Genomic DNA, 14,623 nt, shown 5'->3' on the forward strand with positions numbered 1-14,623 from the left:
CGCACACAAAGCTTCCAACCGCTGGCTACAGAAGAGCACAGGTTAGTTTTATGTCTTTCAAAGACAACAGCAGAACCACACACAGGAAAGACGCAGTCCTGGGAATCCGTGTGGTAAGGGTGTGCTGTTGTCTTGTTTTAAATGTGTTTGCTTTCTGATTGTTTTACAATGCAAATGCTATGGACAGTTTTAAAATGGTAAGGGCTTACTTGTTTGGTTTGCTTTTCTTGAGAAAGGGTCTCCTAGGGTCTAGGCTCACCTGCAAGGCATGGCAATCCTCCTGCCTCAGTCTTCTGTGTGATGAGATTACAGATGTGAGCCATCTGGCTAAAATTCTTCTTGTGTGTGTGTGGGGGGGGGTGGATTTTTTTTCAAGTTCATGTTTTATTTCACAATGGAGTCGGGGATCCACTGTATTAATTAGGGTTGCTGCAAGAGCAAGTGGGGATTACTGACTCATGCACAGCAACTTCCAATGTTAACACCCCCAAGGAACAGGATTCCCCTCTCTCAGCACCCATAGCTGTGGAGAGCTTGAGACGGTGGGCCTCAAAGATCCTCTCTCACCCACAATGGAAGTAAGTTATGTTCAATCCACAAAGCCGACTCAAGGGAAACGTTTAGTCAATGTGGGACTCTAATTCCCAAGAGCGAGGTTTACTAATGCTTCTCTGTGCTTCCCTTTTGCTCCGACACCCGGAACAGGAACATGGAGCACAGGTCAGTGTTGAGACAGGGGTGCTTTTCTCTGTATTCACAAGCTGCATCAGCAACTTGGAAAAGAGAAAATACCAAAAAACAGTCAAAACTAAGGTAACCCATCAAAGCAGGAACTGCAGCTCAGACCTCTGATCAAGCTTCTCTGAGGTGGAAACAGGAGGAACACACACACACACACACACACACACACACACACACACACACACACAGAGACATGAAAGCCACAGTAGGTCTTGGTGGGAAGGAGGGTTTGGTAGGAGGGGGTTAGAGGGGGTAATGGAGGAGACTACCATCAGAGCATATTAGAGATAGGTGTGAAATTGTGAAAGAACACAAGAACCTGAAAAACATAAAATAAAATTCCAACACCAAAGCTTTGAGGGTGGTCCTAACTGACATAGCAAAACTCGATTGATTCAATGTAGAACGGAATCATAAAACTCATGAGGAAAGGCAAAATGTAAGCTTCAACTTTAGGTCAATCTATGCCCCAGCAGCATCAAGCACAGGTGAGGAACGTCTGTGACGTCTAGGCCATGTGTAGAGGCAAAGTGGACAGATGACACACACACACACAGGTGACAAAGCTTCAAATACAAACCAAACAGGATCCACCACAGTGGGAGCCCCTCGCTGCCATTAACACTAGGTCATACACAAAATGAAACCTATTCTACACCAGGTCCTTAAACACCATACTTGTAAGAATTACTGTGGTAATGCCTGCATGTTTGCATCAGGGAGTGACCTCATCCCCAATGATCAGCCATGACCAAACCACAGAATTAGATCACTAATTTTTAAAAATAGGATTCCAAACGTATACCGACAAAATGTATTGAAGAAACAAAATATATCAATGGAAACGGTCATTCAAAATGACAAATGTGTGACTAGAAAACAAGATAATCTGATATTAATATTTTGGTTTCTATATTTCAACCACATATTTAAATAAACAAAACCACCACCAATCTGGTCTTAAGAGGAAGTGATGAATCCAAATTTGTAGAAGAAATAAAATATTTCATGGTACAGGAAAATAAAATGCTCAAAAATTTGAGAGGGATGTCAAGAAACCAGACAGAAAGGCTTGTAGTAGCCAGATCTAGAACAACCCAATAGAGAAACCAAGGTATTAGACAGAGGCACACGTCAGGTAAAGAACACAGAAGGAATGCACAACTCCATTCAAATGCAAAGGCGTGAAATGCTGAGTGAAGGGAGAGGGTGAGAGATGACCTCCTCACAGCAGAATTCCAAATGAGTTTAGGAGTGATGGACCTAGGCATCATTTGTAATAACCATCGTGGGGGAAAAATCATTAGTGGCTACTAAAATTAATACAAAGAAGCACAATGAGGAAAGGTGTGTGTGTTTCAAGGTGCCTGCCCAGTGATAAGCATATGAATTACAAATAAACCAGTAACTCTCTGGTGAAGAAAACAGCATGCAACTAGGCCATCAGAGCTACCACTGACACTAGAACAAGCCACTGCAGTTCAAAGAGGGAGGGGACAGTCACACTAACGCCATAGGGCACGGAGGGAACTTCATTACGCACAAACATAAATTAGGACTTAACTGAGGAGCACACCACAGAATCACTGCATTCTGCAACAATGTCAACACCATGAAACATTTAAGTCTGAGAAGCAGTGACAGATAAAGCATACCTACAAGATGTACCCACCAAATGCAAACCATGACCCACACTGGGATGTGAAAAGGACACACTAACTGGGAAAACCTGAAAGCTCTGCGGCGGACAGTCCAGCAATAATCTAAACTCGGGGCAAAGTAAGAATGCATGCCAGACCTTAAGGAATACTTGGGTTACTAAACATAACCCATATCTGCAATCATTCTCTATGAAATAAAGTGACTGGGCTAATCTGTTAACATCTAAAAAATTCAGTCAAGGATACTGTGATGGTTTGTGATGGCCCAGGGAGTGGCACTCTTAGGAGGAGTGGCTTTGTGGGAGTAGGTGTGTCACTGTATCTAGGGCTGGCCGTGGTGGGTGAACTCCATGACAGGGATGGAGTAAAGCAAGGAAATTTTTGGCAGGGTGGTTTACAATTTAGCATGGCCTCTGCCCTACTCATTACTTAAGAACTGCAGCCTAGGCCTGGCAATCACTCAATGGGGACAGCACTTGCCACACAGAAACATGGTCCTAAATTTGATCCTTGGCCAACAAGAACAAAATTACTTCTATAAACATTAGAACATCATAATCTGTATGTATATTGATATAAATTCATAGAGAAGGAACTAAGATAATGGGAAATAAGAGGTAGCCATAAAATTTTTATACTAAACATAGATTTATATTTTAAAACTTACTTTGGGCAGAGGCAAGAGACCAGAAATCCAGATGTAGAGTGAGTCACGGGGCGGGCAAGAGACCAATAAAGGTGGAAAAGCTAATCAAGTGGTTGCTGGGCTATCTCCCAAGAGCGGCCATCGAGCCGTCTAGGAAAGGGCACAGCATGGCTGAGTAAATGCTCTAAAGCAGTGCTCTCTGGGCAGCACTCGCTGGCCGCAGTAAAACGCAAACACTACACACAGCTCGAGACAGGAGAGAAGGCGTCAACTCAAAGCTGGGATGTTGGTTACACACTGAGGTGACAGCATTTTGTAAAACATAATGTCACTTCTTCCCTATGGCATCTACTAGAAAAAGTTGCCTTGTCTTTACCTGGGCCTGCCAGACACTGCTGCCCTAGATGGCTCACAGAGTCAGATTCTTCTGCTGATCTGTTTTTTTGGGGGTTTTGGTTTTTTAAACAGGGTCTTGAGGTGTGGCTCAGGCTGGCCTTGAATTTATAATTCCTCCTGCCTTAAAGGTGCTGGGATTCCTGGTCATGCCTAGTTTCATATCTGATTCTACTAGCGTATAACACTTACTTCGGAGATCACTTCAAAAGTTTGGTCCTTGTAAATAGTAATGTCTCTAGAAAATAGTGATGTTCTTTAGAACATCAGAATTTTCAGAAGTAACTACATACATGAAGATTTCTTTTTCTTTCTTTTCCTTTTTTTTTTCTAAGACAGGGTTCTCGGTGTAGTCCTAGAACTTCATCTACAGACCAGGCTAGCCTTATACTTAGAGATCGGCCTGCCTGTACCTTCCAAGTGCTGGGATTAAAGGTGTGTGCGACCACACCACCACTAGACTAAGATTATTTTTCTATAAATAAGGCTCTCTACAAGTTTAAAGTCATTATTTGGGTGTGTGTGTGATTATTTGGGTATACATGATAGCTCCCATTATGAAGGAATTTTCATTTGTAAAAAAGTCAAGGACAGTCTCATGTTCAGAGTAGTGCCATGAATGACAAATGACAGGAGCACAGGGAGAGTACTTGGCTTTCTAAGAAAGCAATAGTGCACGTGTCAGCTCCAGTAAGCTGTGTGAAAAAAGCCAACCAGAGCTGGGTGTCTGGCACACCCCTTCATGTGCACCTGAGAGGCAGAGATAGGAATCACAAGTCTGACACAAGCCTGGGCTTCAGGAACAAGAGAAAGAGGAGGAAGTCAGTCAAAACAGTCCACACACTGCTGGAACCCACTTATCCAAAAGGTTCTCCATAGTCAAACCTATACCACTAGAAAGTAGGTTACGGGGATAAGAGGTTGGTGGGAAAGATTCCCAATGATGACCAACAAGCATGTGTTTCTCTTTGGGGGTAACTAAAATGTTCTCAAACCAAGTGAGGTGACAGTACCACAAATCTACAAGTACATTTTAAAAGACTGAAATGTACATTTTAAAATAATATAACTCACTAAAGCTGTTGCTCAAAGTAAAAGGAACAAGTAACAACCACAAAACCCAAGACAAACTGTCTTACTGCGAGCACTCGGACGCCTTCCCTTTATTCTGGTAGTCCATTATACACTGAATAAGATGGTTATTTTCATCCAGCATCTGAAATAAAAACCAGAGAGTTCATTATAAACCTAGTACACAGAGTAAAGTTAGAAACTAAGAAACCTGAAGAGAGAAGATATTTATAAACACTACAAAGGCACTTCAAAGAAACGAGATATTGTTCCCTCAAAGCTATCATTACAGATCACAAAACCAAATAGGTGAACATGGGAAACACCACTTAGAATTATTTTGTCATAGTGCTTCTACTTGCTCTGACAAAATATTTTAAAATTCATTGTAAGAAACATGAGAATGAATTAACTTAGTTAAAATTTTCCATTGCTGTTCAAATGTATAATCACTTATGAAATATACTATACATGACTCACATAATCCTGCAACAACTGATTTTTCATAATTTGAATCTACCTAGAAATGTCGTACCTACATAGAAAGTGAACTTACTGGGGTCTTCTGTTAAAATAGTGCTCATAACTTGCCACGCATACAAAAAAAAAAAATCCTACAAGCTGGTTGAAAGGTACCACACACCTCTAATCCTAGCAATTAGGAGGCAGAAGCAGGCAGATCTTTGTGAGTTCAAGGCAAGCCTGATCTACAAGAGTTCAAGGATAGTCAGGACTTCACAGAGCAACTATCTCAAAAAAGAAAAAAAATCTTACTTTGTATAGTGGAATGATATCACATTTAATCAATTATGTTTAATACCTATTTCAATTACTCTCTTTGAAATTCAGAAGGGAAAGAGGGTGTTTCTTTTGACTTATTTATCATCAGCGTTATTTATCCCCACCCCCCAACCCCCACACACATACACATGTACCACCGTGTGAGGTCAGAGGGCAATTCTGTGGCACTGGTTCTCTCCTTGGACCTGGCTGAGCCATCTTCTAGGCCATTTTGGGGGGTGTTTTGTTTTAAATACAGAAACATTTAATTACCTCTACTATCTGTAACAGTAGTTTCTACTAGTTGCAAGTTGACTCCCAGTTGATTCTGGAGCATTTTCATGCTCTGTGGTGTAAAATAAGCACACGTGCAGTGCTGCCCAAGGGACCTGAAATAACTGGTTAGCTTCTTTTCTAACTATATAGATTCGTGATTCTCCAAAACAACACACAGCAATGATCCCTATGCATGTATAATATTTAATAGAATTCAAGTTTGTTAAATATTAAATATTAATATAAAATGAGGTATCTCAGAAAGTTTAAAGAACCACAAGATACATCAACTATCATCTTATCATCTTACAACAATCTAATTAACCTTGGTTTTGAGGGTTAAGTAATTCATCTATGCCAATGGCACTAAACAAGAAAACCTACATGGAGTCCCTAGCACACCACCCAAGTTTGTAGGAGCTTAAGATTTGGGGGGGCATCCTGAGCATACCCCACCTTTCATAATTTAATAAATAACCAAGAGACAACACCAAAACTCATTTAATATGATTTTCAATTAAAAACAAAATACAATTATCATTAATTGGTAGTTACTGCACATTTATCTTTATCTTCGATTGCTAAGAGCAAACACTTTTCTAAAGTGTGCCTCTTAAATATAATCACTATTTACAAAAAACCCTCTTTTGTTTTGGTTTTTATTGTTGTTGTTGTTACTGTTTTTGTTGTTTTTTTTTTTCAAGATAGGGTGTAACCTTGGCTGCCCTGAAACTAACTCTGTAGACCAGGCTGGCCTCGATCTCACAGAAATCTGCCCGCCGCTACCTTCTGAGTGCCAGCAATTCAAGACTCAACCTAGGGATCCACGGTCCATTAAACAACCCCCACCATCTGTCTCCTGCCCAATGCCAACATCTGACACTGCAAACAGAACTTGAATTAGAATACTTCTGGGGGGCTGGAGATGGTCAGAGGACAAGAGCACTTAATGCTCTTGTTGAGGACCTGGGTTTGGTTTCCAGCCCCCACATGAGGCTGCTAGCTCTGTTTCAGGGACCTGATGTTTCTTCTGATCTCCCCAAGCACTGCATGCACATGGTGTGCACACGCATAAAATAACAAAAGAATTTTGGTCCAATTTCACTTTTCATCTGAGAATGAAAAATAACCAGTTAGCACCTAGATCAATCATTCATGATAAGAAACTAATAGACTTATATAAGAAAAAAAAATTCTACTGAGAAAAAGGAAAGCGCCAGACTTTTTCTAGAGTTCAAAAAGAATCCCTTCAGAAACATTCTTTCTGCACGTGTGTGCTTAAAGCAAGCTGTTCACCAGACTACTGGCTCAACCTGGCACACTTTAGAAACCAACTGCGTTTCCAGGCACTGCCAGGCGGGTTTCTTCAAAGAAAAATAAAGCAACAGTTGGGCAAATGTCAAATGCCCCAATACAAAGACCCTGACAGTAAACAGAAACCGATGGCCACAACCCATAGTTCTGCAAGGGTGCCCCAATTGGTACTACAGGTTGTCCTGCTCTCCTTAACCTTACTCCAGGGCAGGGAACAAGATGGAAATACTCAGGGCAAACTGCTAAACTTAACAGGCGACTTTTTAAAAGTCTGCCACGTTGAGATCTAGAATAGTGCCCTGCTTTTAGACACAGGCTCAGAGGATAATAAAGGACCTTTGTGTCCCCAATTGGCAGACCCGGAGCGGCGACTGGGTGGCACTCTCTGAGGACCCAGCTCTACCGTGACTTCATGCAAACCGCCCGCCCGTCGGTGTAGACGGCCAACAGTGTCGGGCAAGCGAGAGCAGGCTCGCCCTCCGGAACCCCAACCTCAGCGCGCTCAGGCGCATCTATCTTACTGCACACCGGAACGGATCCCGGGTGCCACCCCGGGGAGCCCCGGAGCCCCCCGGCTCCTTCCTCGCCTGCCCCGAGACACTGCGGAAGGTTCCCAAGTTCTCTGGAGAGGGCCTCAACTCCGAGGAGTTTGCGGCGTAGCACTCTCGGTTCGGGCTTCCGCGAGTGGGGTCCCCGCGGGGCGGGGCGACGCGACGCCGGAGTCTCGGGGCCGCTCCCCTCACGGCCCCGCGGCGCGAGGCCACCCGGCCCGCGGGGAAAATCGGGCGGCGGTTGCCGGCGCTTTTGTGCGGGAGAGCAGGCGCCAAAGGGCTCCGTCGGGAAGCCGGCGTCTGCCCGCCCCCACGCCACCCCGCCTCGGCCGGCGTCCCGGCGCCTCTCCCAGCTCACCTTCTGGATGGCGGCGGGCGTGATCTCGCCCTTGCCCCGCTGTCTCGGGGCCGCGAACGCCACAGACATGTTGCCGCCGAGCCCGCGATCAGCGAGTCCCGAGCGCTCCAGGGCCCACGGAGCTGGGGGCCCGACGCCCGCCTCCGGGCGGTCCCACCTTAGCGCGCGCGCCGGGGGGAGGATGCGCCGGGGCCGCGCCCCTCGCCGGCCGCCTGGGCCTCCACGCGGAGCCGTCGCTCCCAGCAAGGAGTCTCAGAAGCTCACTGCAGCCGGGGCCGCTCGAGCCCCGGGTCCCGCCGCGGTGCGCCCGGCCGCCCTCGCGCCCTCTCCGGCCGCACCCCCCGCGTCCCTGCTCTGATGGTAGCGCCGCGCCGGCCGCCTCCGCCCGGCCGCTCAGGAAATGGTCCCGCCGCGGCGGGAGGGAGCGGCCCGGCCGCGCTGTCACAGGAAACGCGGGCCCGCCCCGCCACACTACCCCTAACTCTGCCCTCGACCCTCTGGGGAAGAGGCTCGCCCTGGAGGCCTCAAGAGGGAAAGAGGATAGTCGGGACTCCGCAGCGTCTACCGGGCCAGCACGGAGAACGCGGATTCGCTAGTTTAAATGGCTCCCTGCGCTCCACGTGCGCACTTCAGAGTGCACGCTCGCCAAGTCTAGCCTAACAGTAGAAAGGAACCCTGGACTCAGAGTTCGCCTAGAGATGGACCCTCCTCCCCACACTGGTGGAGCTACTTGATCTGACTTGGGGCCTTTGGAACGAAGCTGTGAAAAATCACTCTCTTCCTAGTTAAGTACTTAGTGCTTAATTAGGCCCAGGCTTCAAGTCAGTAAGAGGGGAATAAAGCCAACAGCTGCAAATTCAAAAGGAACGCGTTGCTGTGGATTAATTCTGCAACCTAGACTTTCCTAATCCCACAAAAGGGAAGTTTATGTGAATCGTTACTCCGCAAAGTAAAAAATAAACGTACGTTTCAAATACATTTCAAATAAGTTTCACGGGTCAGTTTGTAGTGTTTCTGGGTGTCTGTGCCCTTATACGGGTGGTAGAACTGACCAGCTGCAAAGGAAACTCTCAAAAGATTTCATGCTGTTTTATAGAAAAATGTGCATATAAGTACAATTTTAACAGTTAGCAAACAAGGACAGAACTGCAGGCTACTCATGCGATTTCAAAGGGTGAAGAATAGCCTTTCAAGATGGCTCATCTGTTAAGTAAGGTGCAGTGGCCAAGCTTAACATCCTGAGTTCAAGCCCTGGGACCAATGAGGTGGAAGGAAAGAACCAACTGAGTCAAGTTTTACTCTGACCTCCATATGTGGCTCCCCTACCCTGTGCGTGTGAAATATTGCCCACACACGTGCAGGCACGCACAGTAGGGGTTGAAGACTCAGGCCATTCTAAGAACAAAGGATGGAACCTTCTCTCTCCCTTACAGAGATAACTGTTCTTGGGAAACAACTGGTTGCCTTTCTCTATCCTAGACTTCTACGGAAGGCTGAACAATAAGCAATTACTGTCCAGCGCTAACAGTGTGTGTGTCTGATGGTTGGCAAGGATGGTCACATTTGATTTTCCAACATCATAGTAATTAGGAACAGTATTTCAGTGGGAAAGCTGTGTCTGAAACAGTCCTATGGCTCCACTTTGTCTACTTGGCAGATAGTATGGAAGTCCCACAGGCAAAGCAAATCAGCAAATCAATTCCCAAGAACAACATGGAGGTTTACAACCATCTGTAAAGGGCAAGTGGTGTGTCTGAAGACAGCAACAGTGTACCCACATACATGAAATAAATCTTTAAAATAAAATGAGAGTTTACTAAGAGTAGAAAAGGGGACTCTATAGACCATAGGTTATAAGCCTTCAAGTATTCGAAGTAGTGGAATAGGGCCTAGGATCCTAAGACCCCATGCAGGAAACACACAGCCTTTTCTATGGTTATCTGACTGACATCCAAGCACTCGTTTTCTGTATGATCGTTGGAAAGCATTGATCAAAAGGGCCATCCCAAATTGCAAATGATCTCCAGGAAAGAAGACAACTATAAAGGAAACCTACTTGCCATGGTTTGAATATCCTTGGCCCAGAAGGTGGCACTATTTGGAGTTGTGGCCTTGTTGGAGAAAGTGTGTCACTGTGGGCATGGACTTTAAGACCCTCCTCCTTACCACGTGGAAGTTAATCTTCTCCTACCAGCCTGTAGATGAAGATGTAGAACTCTCAGCTCCTCCTACACCATGCCTGCCTGGATGTTGCCAGGTTCCTGCCTTGATGATAATAAACTGAACCTCTGAATCTGTAAGCCAGCCCCAATTAAATTATCGTTCTTATAAGACTTGCCTTAGTCATGGTGTCTGTTCAAAGCAGTAGAACCCTAACTAAGACACTACTCTATCTTCAAACTTCTTTGGTAAAAATCCAATCAGAATTCCCTGGAAAAGTAGAGAATTTTGGAGAGAAGATTGAAGTCCAGAGAATGGCTGAACTAGGGAACACTAGCATTGCAAACACTGTTTTCATTACAATCAGTTCTGCGAGAAATCCTGGAGCAGTTTGGTGGTTTGATAGGAATGGCTTCCATGGTTTGAATGTTTGGCCCTTATAGAGAGTGGCACTATTAGGAGGTAAGGCCTTGTTGGAGCAGGTGTGACCTTGTTGGAGTAAGTGTGTCACTCTGGGGGCAGGCTTTGAAGTCTCCTATGCTCAAGCTATACCTAGAGTGGCAGTCTCCTGCTGCCTTTGGATCAAGATGTAGAACTCTCAGCTCCCTCTCCAGCACACTGTCATGCTTCCCACCATGAAGATAATGGACCAGGCCTCTGAAACTGTAAGCCACCTCAATTAAATGTTTCCCTTTGTAAGTGTTGCTGTGGTCATGGTGTCTCCTCAAAGCAATAAAACCTAACTAAGACAGGCAGTGAATTGGCAGAGAGGTGAGCAGTAAAAGAAGAGACTTTAGTGTTTGGCTAAAGGAAGAAAGCAATAATAAAAATGGAAATTTTCCTAATCAAGAAAAAATGGCTGCTTTGGGTAGCCATATTCCCAAACACGCACATCAGTCCCATCACTTAATCTGCTTATGGACTGAATAATCTAAGTCAGTAACAGAGAAGAGTTCAGCAGACGTCATGGGTGGGTCAGAATGAACAGTGGATTCCTGACTACACCACTAACAAACAGAGAAAGAAATGGAAGTCAGAAGGCACAGCTAGTACTTACAATGTAGTGCTAGAAAACTTCAAGGCTGACTTTCAAATGTTTCACTTTTTAATGTTTCATGTAAATTTGTTTGTATCCCTTAAATATATTTCAGTGAACTGACTAAATGGAGTATTCCTGGAATTTGCTCAGTATTTAGGGAAATAAAAATCGTGGGGTTAAAAATTGTTTCAGTCTCCCTAAAAATAAATCCTGAACACACAGATGTCAGAGATAACTGTGTTTGCATAGGAAAATTTGTTTAATACTTAATGTTTTGTAACTAATAGAACATCTGGACTACAAAAATTACTGATCTTTTAAGCCTCTGTCTCCCATACATTTTTCAAATATACTGAAAAGGCAGAGCTCATAATTAAGCTCAGAGCAAACCCCTCAGGGCAATATTCTTCAAAATATTTCCAACGACAGTCTTGTTGCATTTTATGAGCCAATGTGAGTGGTGGCTTCCATCAACTTCAAGACTATAAAAAGAACAGCATACACCTTTATGCATGATCATTATTCTAGTTAGAACAAACTACCTTTCCCAAATCCTCTGTAAAAGATTTTATTTTTAATAATCTAGAAATTTTGGGCTGGTGAGATGGCTCAGTGGTTAAGAGCACTGACTGCTCTTCCAAAGGTCGTGAGTTCAAATCCCAGCAACCACATGGTGGCTCACAACCATCTGTAATGAGATCTGATGCACGTCTGAAGACAGCTACATTGTACTTACATATAACAATAAATAAATCTTAAAAAAAAAGAGTTGAAAAATATAAAAAAAAAAAAAATCTAGAAATTTTTATTCAAAGTAGGTCCTTCCAAAAGCCTATCTGGGGCATTTTCTTCTGTAGTCGAACACTAAATTAAGGATGAACTGAATCAGTTATATGTGGAGGTTTAGTCATTCAGAAAAATATTTCTTAAGTCAGGTATAGTGGTTCACACAATATCAGCACTCAGGCAGCAGAAGCAGGAGGATTGCCATAAGTGTAAGGCCACCCACAACTACCTCAGTTCCCAACAAGCCTGGGCTGCACTGTGAAACCTTGTTACAAAAAAAGCCAAACCAAAACCAAAAACAAGAATTTCTTTCTAAGAATATGTGCGTACATGATTCAGTGGCTGAATTACCTTAGTAAATTTAGTAAAGAAATTTGCTGTTCTTTTTTTTATAATGCCTGCAGACTGGTTTTCATGTAAATGAGGACAGCAGACAGAAGTCTATATCCAAAAGATGACTACATCCTATATGCTGTGATTATATGAGCACATACAGACTCCATGTGGAATCAATGTGATTAACCAGCTGAGTTTGTGAGTTCGAGACCTGGAGATTAGCCTGAGTGTCCAGCTAGGTCCTCGTGTAGGGAATGGAATTACAAGGCTGATGAACAGGAGGTCAGAAAGAAGCCGTCTTGACAAAGACTTGAGTGGCCATTGCTAAAAGTTACTGGTACCTTTACCTCCGCCTATTACAGATGTCTACCCTCCAGTTCTTTAAAGTCATGCATCAGTGATGTTTAGACTACAAGCTTTATGATAATTTGTTGGGATATCACTAGACAGCCAGACATGATGGCACACATGCTGTCAGCCTAGCGATTAGGAACCCGGGGCAGGAAGTTTGACCTCAAATACAACCTGGGCTACATAGTAGGACTATATCTCAAGAAAACCAGCGAAAAAGAAGCAATTGGAAACAAATTCATTGTTGTTTTCTAATATAATATTGTACATAAATTTGAGAGTAGTAAAATATTTGTAAGTTGTTCATATCCTACCCCAATTCATATTAAAGCTACCAATTATGTTGATATATGTTCTTTAAGTAGTATAAATCAGTTGCAGACTGTTTGCGTAGCATAGATGAGGCTCTGAGTTCAATTCCTAATATGAGCAACAGAGACAGAAAATAAATACTAAAGAGATCATAATACGTAAAAGGAAAATGCACAGGCTCAGACTGCAGCACCAACACTTTGCAGCAGGCACACATCTGTATGCTACTCAGCTCAACGGATCCAGTGCCTTCCTCTGGCCTCTGCAGACATCAGTGTGCACCTTACATAAACAAAACAAATAAATCTTAAAACAATAAAACCCAACTGAGATGGTACACTAACATAGGCCTGCAACTGGCCCTTGGCAAAGCCAGGAGGACTGCGAGTTAAAGGTCAAGAGTAGCTACTACCTAGTGAGATTATGTCGTACAAATAAAAAATCAGGGGCTGCAGAGATGAGTTGGTGGTTAATACCACAGCTTGTGCTGCTCTAGCAGAGAACCTGGAATCAGATCCCAACACACACATAGTGGTTTGAAACTGCCTGTAGCTTCAGCTCCAGGGGATCTGTTCTGGCTTCAGTGGGCACTAGACACATAAATGATGCTGACACACAGAAATATATACACATACATAAATAAAAGTGAAATAAAAAAAAATAAAAGTTACAGCTGTGAGATTGCTCAGTGCCAGGAAGCGCTTGCCACTCAAGTGTAATGACCTGAGTCTGAATCCCAGAACTGACATAAAGTCTTAGTAGCCTGCATCTACAACACCTGAACTCTGGAAGCAGATGGGGTGGGAAGAGGGAGGGAGGCCAGTGAGTTTCTGGAATCTTGTGGGCCAGCCAGCCTGGTATACAAAGCAGCAGACAATGAAGAAGAACCTGCTGAAAGCAAGGTGGAAGGCAAGGACCTTTGCCCGCATATGGTGGTTGGAATATGAATACCCCCATAGGCTCATATACTTGAATGCTTAGTCATCAGGGAGTGGCACTACTTGAGGAGGATTAGGAGGCATGCCCTTATTGAAGGAAGCTTCAAGGTTTCAAAAGCCCATTCCAAGCCCAAAGTCTTTCTTCCTGCTACCTCTGGATTTTTGCTGTAACGAGATGTAGAATTCTCAAATACCTCTCCAGCACCATGTCTTCCTGTGTACTGCTATACTTCTCACCATGATGACAATAGACTAAACCTGTGGAACTGAAAGCAAGACCCACTTAAATGTTTTCCTTTCTAAGAGGTACAAGAGCCATGCTGTCTCTTCATAGCCATAGAATTCTATCTGACAGGGAAGTTGGTCCCAGGGAGCAGGGTATTGCTGTAACAATCCTGACTGTGCTTCTTGTTTGAAGAGTATGGACTTTGGGACTTTGGATTGGAAAGCAGTTGATTGCCTTAAGCAGGCTTAGTGGGCCAGCCTAGTAGTAGAAACATGGAGGACAGTAGTGCTGAGAATAATGTTGATGACACCATGGCTAAAGATGTTTCAGAGGAGAAAAAAAAATCGTAAATGGCGTAGAAACTTTTCTTGTGATATTTTGGCGACAAACACGGCTGCTTTCTGCCTTTGTCTAAGACCAAACCAAACTACATAAATAAACAATAAAACCAAAACCCAAACAAACAAACAAACCTATGCCTGAGGCTAAATAAAGAACTTTGGATTAATGGCATTGGCTGAGGAGATTTCAAGACAGCCTAATATTGACTCTGTCATGTGGTTATTAGTAGTCACTCTTAGGTAGTTTTTAATTAAAAAGAGCAAGCTAAACAAGGAAAACTACAAAATGTACAGTGTGAGGAGAAAAAAGACACCAAGAAGTGTAATGAAGCTAAGCCCATTG

At 43.8% G+C, this 14,623-nt stretch overlaps 1 protein-coding gene across 7 annotated transcripts in view; it reads right to left on the bottom strand.

Moving 5' to 3' along the window:
- The window catches only part of Ss18 (SS18 subunit of BAF chromatin remodeling complex), a 138,404-nt gene that overhangs the window by 49,542 nt on the left and 74,239 nt on the right, over nucleotides 1–14,623 (bottom strand). For 4 of the 7 annotated variants that reach the window (XM_031365031.1, XM_031365030.1, XM_031365028.1 and 1 more), the window contains exons 1-2: nucleotides 7,792–8,034; nucleotides 4,581–4,657 (exon numbers count right to left, since the gene is read on the bottom strand). In XM_031365031.1, the coding sequence (XP_031220891.1) occupies nucleotides 4,581–4,657; nucleotides 7,792–7,860 (146 nt within the window). In that variant the 5' untranslated portion in view covers nucleotides 7,861–8,034. Of the gene's footprint in view, nucleotides 1–4,580; nucleotides 4,658–7,791; nucleotides 8,035–14,623 lie in introns of those variants that run through there. The other 3 variants (XM_031365026.1, XM_031365027.1, XM_031365029.1) reach the window with 2 other exon arrangements.

This window comes from Mastomys coucha, unplaced genomic scaffold (genome assembly GCF_008632895.1).
Source record: "Mastomys coucha isolate ucsf_1 unplaced genomic scaffold, UCSF_Mcou_1 pScaffold13, whole genome shotgun sequence".
Classification (NCBI taxonomy): Eukaryota; Metazoa; Chordata; class Mammalia; order Rodentia; family Muridae; genus Mastomys; species Mastomys coucha.